Here is a 21,751-nt window from a genome sequence, read left to right as displayed (position 1 = left end):
CGCAGTTCAACTAGGTCATCTCACCATGGCAACAACCAATCAGGGACCAGCTTCTTTATCCTCAGCGGTGTATTTAAAATTTTTTTTTTAGTTGATTTTCCTTTTTTTGCATAGATGCAAACACAGTCGTTACATCATCGGCTAAGAGACGCTTAGCTCTCATGTACTGTAGTGACAGATGGACACCATGAGAAAAGGGAGGGAGAAAGAGTGAAATGCATTTTATCTCTCAGCAAAGGTGTGGGACTTCACTTCACCAGCAACGCAGAAGCAGCCGGGCTGTGACCATTTGGAGTTTGTCCAGTCTTATGAACCACAAACTGGGATAAAGATAACAGAAGGAGTGGTCTGACCTGTGAACCATTAAAAAAAACCATAAAACCAGTAATGACGCAAGAGGAGGTGAAGATTTGTTGGATATCAGCTTGTGCCAATGGCGATTATGACTCTGTTTGGATGAAGAATTTAATGATTACTCAGTCGATCTGATTTCTGTGGAATACTCCAGTTGTGATATCAAGATTACGCTTGGAAGTTCTCCAAAGAAGAGGAATGGAGACGTGAAAGATAAGGACCCAAACATTCAAAAGCCTTTCCTGGTTAGCGAACCATCTACTCATCTATTATTCCGCTAGTGTGCGTGTGTTTGCATTGGCTAACATGAGCTTGTTTATCAGGGTGTGTCTTTATAGATGTGCCCAGGTAGGTTAAAATGGCTTTGTGGGGTTTAAAAGCAGGTGTGCATTAGTCAGCCCTCCCTCATCCTCTCTCGGGCGAGATTGGGCGATGTGAGAGGCCATCTCATTTGCCGATCAGATCACGGACAGATTATCAGCCTAAATGAGCATTAGAAGAAGCTCTGATGCATCGGAATAACATGTACTGAGCAGTCTTGCCATGTAGAAGGCATTTTCCTTGTGAATACAGCGAAGAACTGGCGAGAAAAGAAGCAAAAGGCAACTATTATTGGGGAACTTTATTCCAAAACTGTTTTTTTTGGATTTGTCCTACTTTTTGGACTTCAATTTGACAAAGACTCACCATTACACATGCACAGCGCAGTAGAGCTGATATCACGACTGTAACTTCAACCAGAAGATAGTGTTCTGTGCCGGCACTGACCCTGAAACGAGATCAGCCGGAATGTCTTTTACAGGTTACTCCATCTCTGTCTCTGACTGAACGTTTTGGCGGACCGGTTCGTGACGCTTTTAGTCAGCACCACCATGTATGTGCTGTGCACCCTGGTGTTTCTGTCTCTACATAGCCTGTTTAGGAGACCCAGGGACCTGGAATCCTCTGAACCCAAGGCGAGTGAGGGCCCTGAGCAGCACAGACAGGATTTAGCCAAACTGAGACGCAAGAAGAGGAACAAGCACCCCTCGCCTGGAAGTTCTGGAGCATTAGAGACCTCAAGAGTCCTTAGACAGCATGACTTTGAAAGATGCCTGGATGGACCCTGCAGAGCAAGTAAAAGAAGATCTTTTCACCTGGATAATGTGCACGAGAGGAGGAAGAGAGGACAGGTGAGATTGAAAGATCAGCACAGTTTGAGGTTGATCTTCAATGTTGTTTACTTTGCTGATACATGAAGATCACCGTTCAATCAAGCTTATTTAAGGTTATTGTTGTTTTTGACTGATCTGCCATGGAAAATCTCCATTTAATCCAAAAGGTGCTTATTTATTCATTGAATTCTTCTCATTATTTATGAGTGTTGTATTATTGATTAGGTAAAACATCAGATTCTTTGATGGTTCAAGGTTTAAGCTGAGCTTGAATGTTATTTCAGTATGTCTAGAGCTATTTTAGCCAACTGGATGTGTTTCAAAACGCCTCATCCCTTATCCAATTGCTTTTTAGTAGTTTTGTGCGATCAGCTGCTTCTAGAGTAATTCAGAATGTGAATGGCTTGTAAATATCAGTATGTTTTTTTGCAGTGTACATGGGGGATTTTCTTGTACCTGGAATGATTATTATCATCCTGTCCCTCTGCTGTCCCGTTTCTAATGTTCTTTGTTGTCCCGTTTTAGCAGATAAAATCCTGAGTGGTTATGTAAGCAGTGGGTTAATCGTAGAGCTCCCTGTCCTCTTTAATCGTAATTTAATTCATACGTAATGCACTCAATCTACTGTTCTCTTCCCTCAATGTTCTTTGCTTTCCCTTGTTGGATCAGCAGAAATCTCTCCTAGCTGGAATTGGTTTTACTGAACGCTTATTCCACAAGTACCATCAATTCTAGGAAAAATCCTTCATTGGTTGCAGTGCTCCCCTCGCCAATAGATGGTTTCATGAAGAACCTTTACCATCCATGGAACCTTTCCATTGCACAAGATGTTTTTAGTGGAAAAAAGGGTTCTTATGGTTTTGACATTTTTTTTTAAAAAGAAATATGGTTCTTTTAAAAACTGTGCACTTAAAGGGTTAGTTCACCCAAAAATGAAAATTCTGTCAGTAATTACTCGCCCTCATGTTGTTCCAACCCCGTAAGACTTTCGTTCATCTTCGGAACACAAATTACGATATTTTTGATTAAATCTGAGAGCTGGATCACTCCTCCATAGGCTTCTTAAGGGATCGAAACTGGCCGGCCCAAAAGTTATGAAAGACATCGTTAAAATAGTCAGAGTGACTACAGTGGCTCAACCTTAAGTTTATCAAGCGACGAGAATACTTCTGTGCGCAAAAAACAAACAAAAATAACTTGACTTAACTAAAAATGACTTTATTCAACTATTCATTTCCTTCGCTGTGGGCCTTGAGATTTCACGTAGTGATATTGCACAAAGCTTCTAGGTTGTACGTCACACGCATCACACACATGACCAGCGTCGGCCAATAGTGAGCCTACGTGTGACGTACAACACAGAAGCTTTGCGCAATATCACTACGTGAAATCTCAAGGCCCACAGAGAAGGAAATGAATAGTTGAATAAAGTCGTTATTTTTGTTTGTTTTTTGCGCACAAAAAGTATTCTCGTCGCTTGATAAACTAAAGATTGAGCCACTGTAGTCACTCGGACTATTTTAACGATGTCTTTCATAACTTTTGGGCCGGCCAGTTTCGATCCCTTAAGAAGCCTATGGAGGAGTGATCCAGCTCTCAGATTTAACCAAAAATATGTTAATTCGTGTTCCGAAGATGAACGAAAGTCTTACGGGGTTGGAACAACATGAGGGCGAGTAATTACTGACAGAATTTTCATTTTTGGGTGAACTAACCCTTCAAAAGGTTTTTTCGGGAGCCCAAATGGTTCTTGTTTGGCATTGCTGCAAAAAACAAACAAACGGAAAACAATTTGGAGCCTTTATTTTTAAGAATGTAAAGAACCCTTTTCCACTATAAAAAAACATTTGTGCAATGGAAAGGTTCCATGGATATTCCTTGGTCTATGTAGGTAAAAGCAACTAGGTCAGTTCCACATTTCATAAGACGTACAGTACGTTTCAGGGCTGTCAAATTAATTGATTAATTAATTGAAATATTCATCTTATTTAAAATAAAAATCCACATTTGAAAGCAAAATCGGTGCATTCGAATTGTAGGTGTGCTTCAGACAGCCTTATTCGTGGCGCACGAGATACGATGAGAATGTAACAGATGTAAGAAGACTCGAGACTTTTTGGGGTTTTTTCCATTCCACTGCATCTCATGTTTTTATACGCTAAAACTCTGTGTGATCTGTGCTTCGGCTCTTTGTATTAAACTATGTATAAATACATGATGCTGTTTTGTTCATAATTGTTTATACAATTTACAAAATTATATTTGATTTATAAACGTTATTTTAAAAGTTATGCTCTTTTTTTGTACAGACAGTTATGTAATCTCATTGCTTTCATAAACAATTTAATGCGGTGCATTAATATTTTCCTCATTGCGCCGACTAGTGCCCTCAGGAGACAAGCCAAAAGCTTCTCTCCACCTAACTGAAATTATGCCTTTTAAATTTAAATATAATTTGAATATTAATATTTAAGGATAAAATATGAATTTTGTTTTTCAGCCATTTTGGCAGCCCTTGTGCGTTTTGCAATCTAAACATTGCCACAAATGACGCTCTCATTACCATAAACTGAGAGCTTAATGGAAAGCTTTGTCTTGCATCAGTATCTGTTTGAAGAGAATCTTGCTCAGCAAGTGTTTATGACTAGATGTCAGAAAAACATTGTCATAGATACTGAATTTGACAGGATCTATCGCTTGTGGTGTAAAGCACAGCAAGACTGAACATTTTCAATGTGTTGGCCAAGCTACTTTTATAGAGAATGTTTCAGGCCATAATGGTATTCTGGGACATCACTTTTGCAGTATTGTCATAATCATTAAAGTTAATGAGAGATTTTTTGTTGGGAAACCAGATGTAGCTCAACTATCAGTACTTTAAAGGGATAGTTCACCAGTCTTTCACTCACACTCAAGTTGTTCCAAACCTGAATGAATTTCTTTCTTCTGTTAAACACAAAAGAAGATATTTTGAACAATGTCAGTAACCAAACAGTTCATGGGGCCCATTGACTTCCATAGTATTTTTTAATGTCAATGTGGCCCATCAGCTGTTTGGTTACTCATATTCTTTCAGCAGAAGAAAGAAATTCATACTATCCCTTTAAGTGCTCAGTACTCACTTTTGCAATGAGTTTCAGGGTGTTTTGTTTGACGTGCCCACAGCCAGTGATCAGAATGGCAGTATTGGATTATCATTAACAGGGCTTGTGTCAATGCCTGGGAAAAATCCTGAGCTGACACTGCACTTTTTCAGACATTAATTAGTAAACTTTTAACGCACACATTCTTCCTACAGACAGCTGACAACATTTTAGTATGCTTTGAATGGATGGCTTTTGCTATCCTTTGGAAATGGTTTCGTAATGCTGACTTGACCATAAACCGATTTGTGCTCTGAAGAGCAACCGCTCTTGCAGTGTTTATCAGCTAGTTATTCATATTCCTCTATTCTATTCACATTCGCTATGTACCAGCTCAAGTTTGCGTTTGTAACCCAGTTACCTAGTAGTGCCTCAGAGTTTGGTCTCACGGGAGCAGAAGAATGGTGTCAGTGTAGTTGCTGAGAGACCCGTCAATTAATACACCACACAAATGAGTGAGCAATTTCCTGTGACCAGCTTAAAGACAAGTATGTTTGTTTATTTATTTATTTTTTGTTATTAGTGCTTTGAATTTGATGCATAGAACATGATTTTTTGGAAGTAATGCAAAAATATTCAGAAAGATATTATTGTGTTATTATGAACATTCTTATAATTTATTCAGCTTTATAGTAAGTTGAACTCTTCTATGATCATATTTCTTCATAGTTCATATTTCACATTTTTTGGTGGGGCTTAATAGCCAGAAATATCAGGCTGATGCTACTAATCACTTTATACTGATAACTGATCATAATGAAGGCTTCATGAAAAGAAGACTTTAAGTAGTTTGTTTCAATCTTTTACTACTTTTTCTAGAAAAATACCTTGTCAAGACAATTATCGACAATATTAATGTAATAAAAATAAAATAATATAAAGGCATGTGGTTCATCCAACAAGCAGAAAACATAAAATGGGAAATTATGTCTTTGTGACCCTCATGACTGTCAAGGTCAATATGTCTCTTAAAATATTAGATAATTTGACCATTTAATAAGAAGGAAATTTAGTTCAGAACTTCAGATTGTACATTGTCATGTGTTGCAACTTCCCAAAATCTGAATGATATTTATGAACTAATATTAATTAATGATATTTATAAAATAAAAATCTTTGAATGTTGTGTATACACACATATGCTCAAGGAGTAAGGCAAACGTTATTTTTTTTACTTCATAATTGACTAAATAAAACTTCTTAAAGTGGTATTTTTTTTCAAAACCAAATGAAACTGGAGTTTGTTTAAGCATTTTAAACACATTTTTCCTTTCTTTCCTTTATCTGTTGTTTGTTATGTATTCCTGTAGCACAGCTGATACTGACTCTAGCACCAAGGTTGGGTGTTCAATTCTTTATACCTAAAATCCACTGAAAGATGAACACATTTAATGAATAAATGTAAAATATTTCAGTGTGCCAAACAGTAGGCAGACACAAATGTTAGTGCAGTGAAAAGCAACACCACGCTACATTTGCATGCTAAAATATTTATTTCAGTGGCCAGTCTGGTGATGGAGAGGGAGGAGGGAACTGTGGGATAGGAGGGGAAGGAGGGCAGAAGCGCGGGGTGTGTGTGTGTGTGTGTGTGTGTGTGTGTGTGTGTGTGTGTGTGTGTGTGTGTGTGATGCAGCTCGGATTCCACCGTTACCAAGGAACAGCGGCAGGAAAAACGGCGTTGGTGTCAGTACGAGAGTGTGTGCGAGGAGAGAGGAGCTGCGTGTGTGTGTGTGTGTGTGTATGACACAAAGAGAGCAAGAGGGACGGCTTAGCTGAGATCGGCGACGTGTGTATGTGTGTTTAAATGAGTGTGTGCTCACACTCCAAATAAAATCTAAAATGATGAAGGCATGAGCGACACCAGGATACCGCAGGGACAGAGGTGAGTTCAGAGATGGAGACGAAGCAGAAATATTTATGTCTAAGATACAGATATTTTACCTGTCTAATATTTAACACACATTGTCTTTCATGACACACATGCAGAGGTCTAATCGCTGCGTATGGTGTTTAATGTCCCTGTGTCCACCAGCGCAGACAGATGTTTGCTATGGAGGGATTTACAGGAGCGGAGGGATGCGGTGATGTTACTCTTATGATGGGGGATGGGGAAGCTGTAATAACTGGATTCACATGAATGTTTCATGGGCTGTTCATAGCAGAGAAGTTGCATGTGCTTGCGTCTCTGTCCTTGTGTCTGTACAGTGATTTAGACAAAGCAATGCAGGAACAGGAGGCAGACAGACAGATGGAGAGACATACAGTACTCAGGGGGGGACTGCAGATGGATGAATGATACAGGAAATCAGACCGACAGCGACAGACTGTTGACCACAGGATTCACTGGTGACAGACATGCATGCATCCGCTTAGATGAAGGACTGATGCTGTAGGCTTCAGTAAAGAAATGCCCACTAACAGGATACTTTAATGAGAGCTTTTGTTTTATATTTGAATGATTAATTGATTAAAAAAACAGAATGCATGCATGTGCATTGCTACCAACATGAAGGCATACTATTGTTTTGTATGAAGCTATTTTTTTTTAAGTCTATAATGCTACAGACTGACCACAATCATAACCCTTTTCCTAAAAATAAACGTTATGCATTTAAAAAATAAATATATGAATCTTTTTGGATCCATTAGATCTAGTTTTTGCAATTGAGGACATGGGTATTATTAATATATCAGGATATTTTTATTTTATTATATTTTTTTCTTTTTAAATTTATATTTGTTTTTTTATTTCATCTTTATTTTATTTTTTGTTTATTTATTTGCTAACTTTAAGTGTACTTTAATAATATACACTCACCGGCCACTTTATTAGGTACCCCATGCTAGTAACGGGTTGGACCCCCTTTTGCCTTCAGAACTGCCTCAATTCTTCGTGGCATAGATTCAACAAGGTGCTGGAAGCATTCCTCAGGGAGTTTGGTCCATATTGACATGATGGCATCACACAGTTGCCGCAGATTTGTCGGCTGCACATCCATGATGCGAATCTCCCGTTCCACCACATCCCAAAGATGCTCTATTGGGTTGAGATCTGGTGACTGTGGAGGCCATTTTAGTACAGTGAACTCATTGTCATGTTCAAGAAACCAATTTGAAATGATTAGAGCTTTGTGACATGGTGGAAGTAGCCATCAGAGGATGGGTACATGGTGGCCATAAAGGGATGGACATGGTCAGAAACAATGCTCAGGTAGGCCGTGGCATTTAAACGATGCCCAATTGGCACTAAGGGGCCTAAAGTGTGCCAGGAAAACATCCCCCACACCATTACACCACCACCACCAGCCTGCACAGTGGTAACAAGGCATGATGGTTCCATGTTCTCATTCTGTTTACGCCAAATTCTGACTCTAACATCTGAATGTCTCAACAGAAATCGAGACTCATCAGACCAGGCAACATTTTTCCAGTCTTCAACTGTTCAATTTTGGTGAGCTCTTGCAAATTGTAGCCTCTTTTTCCTATTTGTAGTGGAGATGAGTGGTACCCGGTGGAGTCTTCTGCTGTTGTAGCCCATCCGCCTCAAGGTTGTGCGTGTTGTGGCTTCACAAATGCTTTGCTGCATACCTCGGTTGTAACGAGTGGTTATTTCAGTCACTGTTGCCCTTCTATCAGCTCAAACCAGTCTGGCCATTCTCCTCTGACCTCTGCCATCAACAAGGCATTTCCGCCCACAGGACTGCCGCATACTGGATGTTTTTTCTTTTTCGGACCATTCTCTGTAAACCCTAGAGATGGTTGTGCGTGAAAATCCCAGTAGATTAGCAGTTTCTGAAATACTCAGACCAGCCCTTCTGGCACCAACAATCATGCCACGTTCAAAGTCACTCAAATCACCTTTCTTCCCCATACTGATGCTCGGTTTGAACTGCAGGAGATTGTCTTGACCATGTCTACATGCCTAAATGCACTGAGTTGCCGCCATGTGATTGGCTGCTTAGAAATTAAGTGTTAACGAGCAGTTGGACAGGTGTACCTAATAAAGTGGCCGGTGAGTGTATACACACACACACACCAGCCTATAATGCATCAACACACTTCTCAGATTTTAATTGTAATTTAGCAATTAAAGCTTTTTATTAATCCCCAAAATGGCTTGAACCTTTTTAAAAGGTCTACTGTGCATTTCAAATATAAAATAATATTTGTCCTGTTCTGTTGCAGTTGACTTTACATTCTTGATGTTTAGGGTCTCAAAGACCCCAAAGCATGATGTGCAAAAATGTCATAGTACACCCGTCACCTACATGATATATTATCCTATACATTAGCCTATTATTTTCCCTTACATAGATGTTTGTTCATTAACTAATCAAAAACGCTGTGTTGTGTCTGGAAGGACTTTATCGTTATCCAACTAAAACTAGTTGGAACTTGGTTTGAAATCACTTCTCAAGGTCATATAGTATGAATCTCCTACTTTAAACGTATATTGTTTTGAGGTGTTTAAAGGTCTCTGTCTTGAACACATGCGTTCAGATGTTTTGAATGCTGTTTTAAGAGCAGTTTCTCTTCACTAGCGGGTTTGTGCATGATTTTTTTTCTGTGAATGTGGGTAGCAGAACTAAAATAGAAGATGAAGCACGGGGGAGAGAGAGAAACAGAAGTAGGTTAATGAGATTCACACACTCCGCTGTGTGTAAGTATGCTGCTGAAGATGAAAACCATGTCAGTGTGATGGGAATGCGCTCTTCCTCAGCTAAACAGTCGTTTTCAACTCGGTGTTTCTCAAGAGCTCGTGAAATGCCCATCTGTACTGGATGAAATGAATATGTGTGGTGTGCGGTTTCATCAGGGGACTGAGGCAGATCCGTCGTTTCATTAGAGCAGTCTGTGTGAGATCGTCCCAGGAGACCACCATGAAACATCAGAAGGGCCTGAGTGTTGATTTACCAATGACGGAGTGTAAATTGACCTTAAGGGAAGAGAGAGAAGGAGAGGGAAAGTGCTCTGGGATAATTGAAATGTTGTGGTGTTTTGTTGTTTACTGTGAATTCTGTTGGATAATTAGTGTCTATGTCTGTTAGTACATGACAGATCATCATCTGTCTCTGCACCCCTGAAAAATGTATCCAATAATTGGTAAAGAGTGACTCGCATCAGAATCAAGAGGTCTGTGTACGGCTCCCTCTGGTGGCCAAAACACCGTAATGAGGACATGTTTCTTAATTCCAGAATTAGAGAGACCATTAAGAGTGTGTTTTCTATCCCTAAAAGCACATTTCAGCACTTAGGTTTCTTCTCAGGTGGAGTAAGGACTAACTTTGGTGTCGAGCACTTTTACATGTGTTTGAATGAAAAACAAATGCTTCTAGAGCTTTTCTCAGTGTTAACTTTTCTGAGCTATTTTAGCAGTGATGTTTATGTTGCATTCATATGCTGTTGGAAATGTCCTACTGCTTGTTATTACGAGCTCGTCGCATTCAAGTGCTGTTGTCGAAAAGGACTGGAATCATGGACACCAGGTTTATTCTTGCCCCTTTATTGAGCTTTGCATAACAGGAATAAATTACATTTTAAAATGTATTCCAATACTAAACAATTTCTCACAATATTACAGTATTTTCTGTAATTTTGACCACATAAATGCAGTCTTGATGAGCCGAAGACTTCTATCAAAAATCTTTCCAACCCCAAACTTTTGAAAGGTAGTTTTTGTCCTCTGTGTGAGCATGAGCAAATCTGCTGGAACTGTGCAGATGTTTTCCAAAATATCAGGGGAAAGTGACGCTAGTGCAGGGATTGGACTTGAATCAGTCCAAAAATGTCTGCCCTGCCATCACGATGGAAAGAGGTCATTTGCTGTCAGCTTAAAGGATTATGGGTAAAATGAACTTGATCCAAGCTGCCTTGACGCACGACGTCTTCACTAACCTGTTAGTAAACAGATTCTTTTCTTTCTAACAACATGAGCATCATTCTGAAGATGTGGAGCGGTTAAGAGCTGTTTGTTTGTTGTGACTGGAGAGGATAAAGATGTTGTGTTGGATGGGATCTCTCATTAACAAGGGCCGGCTGGAGCGGGATCAGCCTGTGCATCCTCAGGACTGCAGGAAAACTGGATTCATGGTACAGCAGGTGTGTGTGTGTTGAAGTCAGTGAGAGACCAGCGTGAATAGAAGCTATGTAGTCTTCGAAGTGTTTTCTGTGCTCTAGAGGATTAGTTTCAGCGTGACTAGCGTGTGTTGTTGGGACTGACAGCTTATTCTGCTATTCAGTATTTAAATACAACTCTGACCTTTTTTTTAGGCCCAGACATGTTAAATCAGCCAGTGACCCCTGTACTATGACAGAGGTTTTCTGTTTAGCACATACTCAGGCTGAATATTTGGAGAGATTGATGATTATCCTATTAAAGGCTTTTTTTATTCATGCTGCAGTGCTGAAATGGGTAATGCCTAGGTTATTTCATCACAAATTTGAAAGGTGTTTTTTTTTTTATTCTTTTTTTTTATGATAATTAATCACCCCATACACGCACCCAATCTCATGCTTTTAAGATTTAAAAAAGGCAATTGTGATGTACTGTATGCGCTTTTTTAATGTTTTTGAAATAAGTCTCTTCTGCTCACCAAGGCTGCATTTATTTAATCATAAATGCAGTAAAAAATGGTAATATTGTTATAAATGATTACAATTTAAAATGACTTCTTTCTATTTGATTATATTTTAGTGTGTGCACTTTATTCCTGTAATGCAAAGCTGAATTTTCAGCATCATTACTCCAGTCTTTAGCGTCACGTGATCCTTCATTCTGGGGGATTGTGATCGTGATCATTTATTTTCTGGATTTTTTTTAATAGAAAATTCAGAAGAACAGCATTTGTTTGAAATGAAAATATTTTGTAGTATTTTAAAGGTCTTCATTGTCACTTGAATCAATTTAATGCATCCTTGCTGAAAAAATTAATTGCTTTGAAAAAACATCTTAGTGACCAAAAACTTTTGCCTCCAACTGGAATAAAGAGATTAGTACTAGTAAATGCTGTCATCGCCTTTTTTTGTGGGCAGATGGGGTCTGTTTGTAGAAGACGTTATTGATGGTCAGTTATTAACTCATTGGGTGTCCTTTTGTTGTCTGTCTGTCTGCAAGGACCGTAATCCTCTTCTCTCAGTGTGACCTGTAGTCTGTGCGCTCTAATCTCATTTGTAATAACACCAATTGTGTTTATGGCCCTAAGGATTGTTCAATTGAACGAGTTCTGGTCCCTTTTCACTTTTCCAGGGTTCAACTTCTCAAAGCAGAAGTTAAACTTCTTGAGTGAAATTATATAAAATTATAATTTGTGTGTTCCCATCCCATTTTCTTCAATAGCAAAAGGAAAAGTCCACGATAGCATTTCTATGACTTTCCAAAAGAGGGGAAAAGTATAGAGAGATTGATTTACGGTTTACTAAAAAAAAAAAAAATGTAGACCTAAGTTTATTATTTATGCATTTTAATTGCATATAAAATTTCCATCAATTTGGGTTTCACAGTTTTTAACATAAACTAATAAATTTAATGTGATACATATTTGCTCAGTCATACAGTACATAAATGAAACCAGTAAGAAACTAGTAATATTATTGTAATAGAACTAAGTAATAAACGGAATGATTTTAAAAAACACAATAACCATTTTAATATATATTATAATGGATCAATCCAATTTGTTTCAATCTCACAAATTTTAACTAATTGATTCATAATGTTTAACTGAAATGTTTTTTATGTGGATTCTAAGCAATTTGAATACATGCATTTTGAAATGATGATTATTTAAATAAAATCAAATAGATGCAAATAGTTAATAAGCTATGCCATGGTATTTTGAGTGCAGAATCTTACCTATTTCTTACCAGCTTTGTTTATGAATGACTACCCATATAAGTTTATTAGTTTGTTAAAACTGTAATTTAAATGTCAAATGCAACTCTATTTTTTTTTTTATTTTTTTTTAGGCCGATATAGCAGTGGTTTGCACAAATAATAATTACATTTATTTTGTAAAATGTCTATGTAAAATGTTATTATTAATGGCACAAAAGGGCTTTCCATACTTGAAATAGTTAACCCTGGGGCATTGTAAACCCCAGGTAAAAGGGATCCTTGCTAACGTTTCACACTGATAATAATTTACCTGGGGTTAACAATAAATCCTGGGTATTCATAAGCTGCCGTTCCTACATATCTAGACCCTAGTTACTGTCTGGACCACTTGCGATATGTTTACATATGTCACATTCTTATATTACATGTAGCCGACTTTACTATCAAGTTTATCCTGAATAGTATAAAGGTAAGAATGATACGGTCTCTTCTTCACTCCAGTTATAAAACTTTGTCAGCATTTGACATTTTTCCAATCATTCACTGAATTTACTGTTTATTTACAAGGCGCAGTGTTTCCGTGACACTCCAAAGCATGTAAATATAAGGCACGCGATTGATTGTCTGTTGCTAAGTGTCTAGCTGTAACATAGGCCTACTAACACCCTGTACAAGTTTGCCACTGCAATGCGGGGTTAACACAGCAAAAGCAGTGCTCAACCTGCTCCTGAGCAGGGTTTCACAACCCCGCTTCTAAATTACAAGTGTGAAACGGTCCTTTACCCGGGGTTAAAAGCGGTGTTTAGAACGAAGATAGCCCGGGGTTAAGTGCAGTGTGAAAAGCCCTAAATGTTCATTACTTGGGTATTTATTTATTGGATTTTGTCTGGCTTTACAGCCGGTCCAGCGGAGTGGTCTGCTCGGCCCTGCGGTCATGTACAGCACACGAAAGACCTGGGACGTCAGCCACACACCCTGCCTGCAGGAGCTCTGGAACAAAGACCTGTCATTGGATGGTAAGCACTGTCACATGGGTGGACTTAAAAACCGGTTTGGCAACATTTTTCCCGAGGATAGTTTGAATGTTTGAATGTATGTAGTGGGGATAGAGAGTAGAAGAGAGAGATACAGTGCAGGCGTGTGTGTGTGTGTGTGAGAGAGAGAGAGAGCACTCTCTGGCTCAGTCATCGAGGAGAGCTAGAGGGATGTGGTCTTGCCCGCTGACAGGGAGCAACAGAGACAGACGGATTCGGACCGAATGCAGAACAACATGCGCTCTGTCCAGGTACAGAAGGGTAAATCTCCTTAAAGACGAGAGGAGGGCTTGAACACTGGGACTATTGTGTGTGCGAGAAAAATATGTACGTGTGCTAATGCGCTCTGTTGCTGCATGGGACAATATAACAACAGGCACAGCAATTGTGTGAGAAACAAAGACCAAAAAGGACTAAAAAGGGAAGCAAACAAAGAGGAAAAACGGGGAAATGTCGGGGCTGAGTGCTGGCAGCTGGTTTTTGCAGTGATGCAGTGACAGATTTGCATTCAGTCTGACACTCTTCCACGAAAGCGGCTCTACTGCTGTGTCATCGCAAACCGTACCAGCGAGAGGCTGCATGTCTCATCGGTGTGAGTGTAAACGAGAGGTGTTTGGCAAACAAAACGGTAAATTGTTGTTTTTTGGTATGGTTCATGGCCACATTGAATTCCAGGTTAATGCATCACTCGCAGCAGGTTGTTATCTTATCATGAGTTGCTGTCACAATGAGACCTTTTCCAGATTGATTGATAATGTTTTCAATGCATGTTTATCTTGAAGGATTACTTCACCCGGTCCTCATTTACTCACTGTCCAGTTGTTCCAAACCTGATTTCTATTTCTTTCAAGTAACACAAACAGAGAAATTGTTAACTTGTTTTTTATGATTTGATGTAGTTATTGACTGAGGAGGACTAAAGCTCTGAAGCTTCAAAAAGGAAGCCAAAAGCACAATAAAAAATATCATAAAAGTTGTCCACAAGACCAGGTGACGTCTGCAAGAAGAAAAAATTGCAACTAAAAAAGTTCAATATATGCTCATTCCTCGTGTTAATAATTCAACTCTGAGATAAAATTATAAATTCTAGCATTTATGTAACTACTTTGCAGTTCTAGAAGAGATGAGACTCTTCAGACCAAACTATCAGCGAGAAGTTTGTCTCTAAACACATTTTAAAACGGAAATGACAAAAAGCAATAAAATGATCAAACATCTGTTCACATGAAAACAACATGGACAGACACAAACACTGTAAATGGCCGCTTATTCAGATGACACCGCAGTAGCAGGATTTTCTCAGTTACCTCTCACAAAGTAGCCTTTTGTTTACATTGTTTGTAGATGAATATCTACTTCGTGTTCTCGATACTGTTTTTTTTTTTTTTTTCTGACTGAGAAACCACTTCAGATGATTCACAGAGAGCGCAGTCTGAACAAATACAAATTGATTCAGACCATTTTGCAAACCCGTTTGTCCAATTCACTTCCTGAAAAGAAATGACTCAAAAGAATGGTTAGTTCACAAATAATTGGCTTCACTGGTTCAGTCAACAGAAAGACGGGACATGTGTAATAACTGCTGAAATATTTGCTGGAAAAAACATTTCTCAGGTCAATCGGAGCGCTCATGCTTAAGTGTGTACAACCGTACAGCTGTAGGCGCCACTGCACAAGACTCTATATTCCTAATCTTCTGAATCATACGATGGGTTTATGTGAGGAATAGATGGAAATTGAAGCTGTTATTATATGAAGATCTTGACATTTGCTTCTGGATCCCCTTGGTGTGTTCATGAGAAGTAGCTGTCTAATCAGTAAACGAATCATTCTTTTGAGTTTATTTCTCATCTAAGTTTTTCATCTAATAATTATATTTAAATTTATTTCAGCTTTATTAATTTATCACAAATATTTTTTATAGTTTTAGCTTTAGCTAACAATAATATCCCTGATCTGGGCTACTTTCATGGTGCTTTTGGGTCCATTTCTTCCCGAAATGTATAATTATATAATTTAATAATAATAACAATATTTACTGGTAACACTTTACAATAAGGCCCCATTAGTAAACATTAGTTAATGCATTAACATTAGCCAACAATGAGCAATAATTTGTTACAGTTAGTTAATTGTTACAGTTAATTTGTTAACATTAGTTCATAAAAATACTGGTTTGTTTGCTCGGGTCCATTAAATAATATTAACCGATGCAACTTTTGATTTTAATAATGTTAGAAAATGTTGAAATTAACATTTTAATTAAGATTAATAAATGCTTTAGAAGTATTTTTCATTGATAGTTCATGTTAACTAATGTAGTTAACTAATATTAACAAATGGAACCTTAATGTAAAGTGGGTTACTGTTTATTTTTGTTACATTATTACAGTGTAATAATTATATATTTAAGTACCGAGTAATATTAATTAACAACATGTATTTACTATAGGGTTAGGGTTAGTTGCATGTAATTATGCATAATTTAATGTTATTGCTTTGGTATGTAACAAAAACTGTAAAATAGTGTTACCGTAAAATGTTACCACTTTACTTTTGTCGTAATAATAACCATATTTACTGTTTTTGTTGTTTGTGTGTTTTCTTCAGCGAGTTCCCTGGATATCCTGATGAGTGATGGTGAGGAGGAGAGCTCCTTCCTCTCGTTACCCAATTCTGTCCTTCAACGCCACTGTTTGACCTCTGACCTCGCTGAAACGGCAACCTCAGAACAGCAGCAGTTGCTGATACAGGTACGACCCTGCGAGTGTTATTTGCGAAGACAAGCACAACCGTTATGATTGTTCATACTAGGCATTCTGGGACTTTTGTCAGTTCTAAAGGATCAGCACACTTACTTGGCTAAAAATTTTCATTCTCAGTTGTAACTGAGTTATGGTCTGGCAAAGCGTCATAGACAAATCATTTCCAGAGGGGCGTCACCAACGGCCGTCGCGGATAGACCTAAACCCAATCAGAGCGATGAAGGAGATGACGTATGCAGAGCGGCGGAGAAACATCTCAGAGTGTTGTTCTTTGCTCGGTTTTTAACAAAAAGGAAACGTTCAAATGGCTTAAAACAGACGCGATAGCTGATTCGAACGAGTGATGTTCGACGGCGGCATCCATCTTTGTAATGTAGGCTAAAATCTGCTTCAAAATCCCAGCGCTGTCGTCATCGTGTAAAGCCCGCCCCAATGTTTCTGATTGGTGCCTCGATTTCGACGGATTGGAAATGGGCTTGAATGAGCTCTTTGCCAGACTAACTTTCAGAGCAAATCTAAATTTGCCGGAAGTTGTCTGGGTTTTCCCAGGCTAAGCCTGAATAGCAACGGTCGGGCAATCTCTAGATTCTGTGTTCTAGACCATTTACACTACCGTTTGGGGTAATTTTTAAAGAAATTGATACTTTTATTCAGCAAGGATTCATTAATTTATTCAAATGTGTCAGTAAAGACATAATATTACAAAAGATTTCCTTTTTCAAATAAATTCTGTTCTTTCTGGGGGAAAAAATTCATCCACAAAAATACTAGGCAGCACAACTGTTTTCAACATTGATAATAATCATGTTTCTTGAGCAGCAAATCAGCATATTAGAATGATTTCTGAAGGATCATGTGACACTGGAGTAATGATGCTGAAAATTCAGCTTTGCATCTCGGGAATAAATTACACTTTAAAATACTCTATTTTTGATCAAACAAATGCAGCCTTGATGAGCAGAAAAATCTTCTTTCAAAACATAAAAAATGCATTAAAAATATGCATTAAATTCTCAACCATCTGTTTCTGTGGTTGTGTGTTGTGATTGAATCATCTTCACCAGATTACTACATTCAGGAGCTGGTTTCTGTGTGACCGGTCTGTTCTATATCTGTGTGATCTTTGCGTAATTGATTTTACAGGTTTCATAGGTCACCGCTAACAGGCAGCGCTGCCTTTGTGTTCTGTGTTTAAACAATGTTATCCGCTTTAGGGCTTCTCTGCGCAGCTGGTTGCTCAAACTGTCTGTAAACGACCACGGGCTCGGGTTTATTTCGGTGTGAGATTCCCTCAGGGCAACATCTGCAGGCAAATCCCATTTCATTTAGTTGATTAGATTAGATTAGGGCTGCTATTTGCACATTCATTGTTTCTTAGACTGTTTCAGATCTAAAACACCTCTTCAGTTTTTGAGCTTTAAATGGAAAGATTTATAAGAATATTATGAAGGCAAATAAGTCCATCCCCACTTCTCTGATATCCTGCGTATGGTTGCTCAAGCCGTTTGTAAGTTCTTACTTAAATTGAAAAGTAAAGTCCACGCTAGAGGTAACTAGCCAGTTTTATAACTAACTCTCTACTTTATTTGGTTGCACCATTTGTTTTTAAGGCAGAACATAGTTAGTAGGTCGTAAGCTCTTCATGAAGTAATGTTTAGTCACATATGACGTTTACCTTTTAATGTTCCAATAGCTCCCTTCAAATATGTGAGCAGAATTTGTTGAAATGCCATGAATTTTAATTTATCCTTGATTCTAACTTTTGCCTCACATAACTAACAGTAAAAATATGTTGCCATTGAAATACAGTACTACTTTCATGAAGAACATGATACAACATATATGTAATAACATTCTGAAACTGTATTTGAAATTAATAAGGATACTGATACTGAAAAAACATAAGAAATTAAATATATTTATTATTTGACACGCACAACACGGACCGATGCACAAAGCGGTGTGCTCTTTAGGGAAGGGGTTTTGTTGAAGAGCTACTAACAAAGTAATTTATTTACATAATGTTCTCGCTCTTAAAATGTAGATGAGTGTAAATGTCAACATGATCATGTATGTCTAAAGGATTGAAGTCTGTCGATCTTCTGTTTTATTCCAACCATTTCTCCTTATCGGAGGCTTCCGGAAATATTTAGATTATACATAGTTGCGTTTCAACAAATTGAATAGTGCACCGCAAAAATATTTAGTACCTTTGTGCCCTTTTACATCAAAGCTAAGTTGTAACTTGCGCATTTACCCCTGGTTGATAGATATGACTCTAGTAGCTCATCTGGAGTTACATAACACGATCCACCGTAGGTTAATGATACATTAGGAGCACAGTCCTCCTCTCTTTGATCTCCAGGGGTGGGTAAAGCTTCTCTGAAAAGAACAATCTAGAGTAATAGAGATTTGAGTGTGCTTGGGTTTCCAGTCTTTTCAACATACCATCAGCACAGAAGAGATCCGATTGGCTGGAGATCACACGTATGGTTTGTCCAGGCCACTGCTTTTCAATGCATTGACGGCTCTTCTCAATACAAACAATAGTTTAGACGTGGGATAGCTTTGTATGTGCTTCTCTAGATCTATCTGTGTTGACCAGGCAGTGTTACCTGTAGAGGTACAATGAGTCAGTAGTGGGAATTCCAGCCTAACCAATCACTAAAATACAGGATTTTAAGACATCAGATTTTCAAATCTTCAAAAATAGCATCATCTCAAAGAGTTGGTATGTGCACATTTTTTCCTGCGAAGTTTGAGTTGAGTGATTTTGTTCTTTTGTGTGTCATCTGTCATCCATCACATCACTGATCTTTTTGTTTTCATGCTTTTCTGCTCCTTTCTTCCCCCTCGGTCTTTATTTGTGTGTCTCTGCACTGCCTTCTCTCCATTTCACCTGCACAGAAGGTTACTTTGTCCTGTTCCTGGACGTCTGCCTACGTAATTCCCTCTGATTCTTTCTTTGTGCTTAGCTGTGTGCTACTTGCCTCGCTCTGACGTCATCTTTACAAAACACTGTACTGCTGTAAAGTCTCTAATGTTCATAGTTCTCCTTGTTTGCTTAAATCTCTCTACTAGAGGTTTTGTAGTCGTCTTGAGTTCCTGAAAACTGTATCCGAGGTAGTTGAGTGCCAGAAGAAATAGTCACTTGCTCATTAAGCTGTCTTGTGAAGTTAAAGGAATTTTTTAATTTTGTCTTTTTTACTCATGTCATTTCAAAATATTTTCTTTTGAATACATGATGAGAGATTTTTGCAAATGTCCTGGCTGCTTTTTGTTACAACAAACATACAGTGACCAATTTTTTTTTAAGTCTAAACTTGTATTGACATTATTAAAAAAAAATTTGTTTTCCATGGAATAAAGTCATATGTGTTTGGGATGACATGAGTATGTTGTGTAAATGACACTTGAAGAACCTGAAAAGCACTTTCTCAGTAACCTGGTTGTTTCATTTTCATTTTAGAAAATCCTCCCACTGTTTAAATGTCCTTCCTGCTTGTCTTTAGTTTGTGTGTGGTTCAGGTCGTACAGCTGGCATTCATGATTGAATTTACACAGATTTCTTGTGTGTTTGTGCAGACGCTGCAAGAGAGAGTTTGTGAGTTCCAGGCACGCTTGCGCAACGAAGACGCAGCGAAACAACTCCTGCTACAGCGACTGCAGACACACGACCATCAGCTCAACCACGACAACCACCATTACGAGGAACATTCATCCTTTAACCAAGAACCTCAAGAGCAGCTCAGACTGAACGGCGTCCAGCTCAACCAAGCTGTGTCCCCTACAGGTGAGAAATGTGAAACTATAATTACACACATCATGAATTGGTCACACTTTATATCAGGTGTATTTAACTATGTACTTGCATCAAAAAATATTGTTAGGTACAGTGTTCTTATTATTGTGTTCTTGTTGTATTGCAAAGCACTTGCTGCTATTGAGGTGGGATACGGGTACGTTTAGGGACCGGTTTGATTTGAGTGGGTTAAGGGGTAAGAGAAGGGTCTACAGTGGAATTATAGATTTAAGTACAGCTGTAATTACATGAAGGTATTTTATAAATAAGTACAATGGGGGGGAAATAATGTACACAATAACTGCATTGTATCAAATTATTAGTTTAAATGTTACAGTTTTTTACAGTCGCTAGGACACATTTCTCAATACTTAGGTCACTTTTTCAAAACTCTTCACAGTGAGCACAACAGAAGTATATGTGAGCTAAACTGTAGATCATTTATCATTGCTTTGGCACAATATGCATTCAATGACTACATCTTTCAAATTACATTAATTCTTTTCTCACTTCGACACAACAACCACCAAAACTCTGTGTACCTACAGGTCAATTTGCACATGCTTACATACTGTTTTCAAAACTGTTCAACTTAAGTTCAAAACAATAACATTATACAAAACTGAATAAGACAGCATTTTGCCACATTTACAGTAATATTGTAATGAAATATATTTCAAATCTAAAAATTAAATGGTATAAAAACAATTGGACATTTGGACCAACCACAGCTGATTCTTATTGTATCTGAATCAGTGGATGGTGTGTATACAAATTTTTGTACTTTGGAATTACTCCAAAAACATAAAATATATAAAGTATTGAAGCATAGGCTACTGCATCATGTCTAATTCATTCTAGTAACATATATTGCAGTGATTTCTAAACAGTAGAGAGGTAGAAGAAAGAAGGCATTTACAGAGGAAAACATTGTATAAAGTTTCCTGTTGTTAGTGTTTTTTAGGTCATTGTTTTGTGGGTGACAAAGTGTGTTTGTTGGCTGTCAACCTTTGCTAGTGTTCTGGAAGAATGAGTTGATTTGAGACATGTACGAAGTGATTCTGTAGTTTTAGTGCATTTTGAATGTGAAATGAACTGCTGTGCCGAGCTGAAAGTTGGTTAGGAGAACTGTGTGAAGAGTTTTGAAAAAGTGACCTAAGTATTGAGAAATGTGTCCTAGCGACTGTAAAAAACTGTAATACATTGTTAAAAGACACTTCGTATAAAATGGGACCAATTTATTATTATTATTATAAATTTTTATATTTATAATATTTAATTTTTATTATAATAGTTTATATTTCTATACATTTTATTATAAATGTATTATTTTTTATATATATATATATATATTTATATTTGCTGTCAGGGAGAAACTTCGTATCTCCAAAAACGCTACTTTTAGGAAATGGAAAAGTATTTTTTAAATAATTAAACGCCACGTTGTCAGTGGCGTTTAATTATTAGTGTCAGTTTAATTATTAAATAATTAAACGCCACGTTGTCATATATGGTCAGACGCTTGCATCTGTCATTTATATTATTAACATTTTACCATTTGAATGGAGTTATAAGGTTTTTGACCAGCGAATGTCGGACATGTATATGTTTTGTCCGTCATTAGAAAGGCAATAAGTGCAACACATTACGTTTTTATCAACTATT

The 21,751-nt window shown here is 37.8% G+C and overlaps 1 protein-coding gene across 10 annotated transcripts in view; it reads left to right on the top strand.

Annotated features, from left to right (window-relative positions):
* The window catches only part of kifc3 (kinesin family member C3), a 50,748-nt gene that overhangs the window by 7,242 nt on the left and 21,755 nt on the right, over positions 1 to 21,751 (top strand). For 2 of the 10 annotated variants that reach the window (XM_056234284.1, XM_056234283.1), the window contains exons 1-4: positions 1,031 to 1,526; positions 13,384 to 13,501; positions 16,130 to 16,272; positions 19,870 to 20,077. In XM_056234284.1, the coding sequence (XP_056090259.1) occupies positions 1,227 to 1,526; positions 13,384 to 13,501; positions 16,130 to 16,272; positions 19,870 to 20,077 (769 nt within the window). In that variant the 5' untranslated portion in view covers positions 1,031 to 1,226. Of the gene's footprint in view, positions 1 to 1,030; positions 1,527 to 6,398; positions 6,534 to 10,633; positions 10,751 to 13,383; positions 13,502 to 14,000; positions 14,148 to 16,129; positions 16,273 to 19,869; positions 20,078 to 21,751 lie in introns of those variants that run through there. The other 8 variants (XM_056234286.1, XM_056234285.1, XM_056234288.1 and 5 more) reach the window with 7 other exon arrangements.

Source organism: Rhinichthys klamathensis, unplaced genomic scaffold (assembly GCF_029890125.1).
Source record: "Rhinichthys klamathensis goyatoka isolate OS25496 unplaced genomic scaffold, OSU_Roscu_1.1 h1tg000391l_1, whole genome shotgun sequence".
Classification (NCBI taxonomy): Eukaryota; Metazoa; Chordata; class Actinopteri; order Cypriniformes; family Leuciscidae; genus Rhinichthys; species Rhinichthys klamathensis.
Note: the sequence above shows the minus strand (reverse complement) of the source record. Positions and strands in the feature narration are given on the sequence as shown.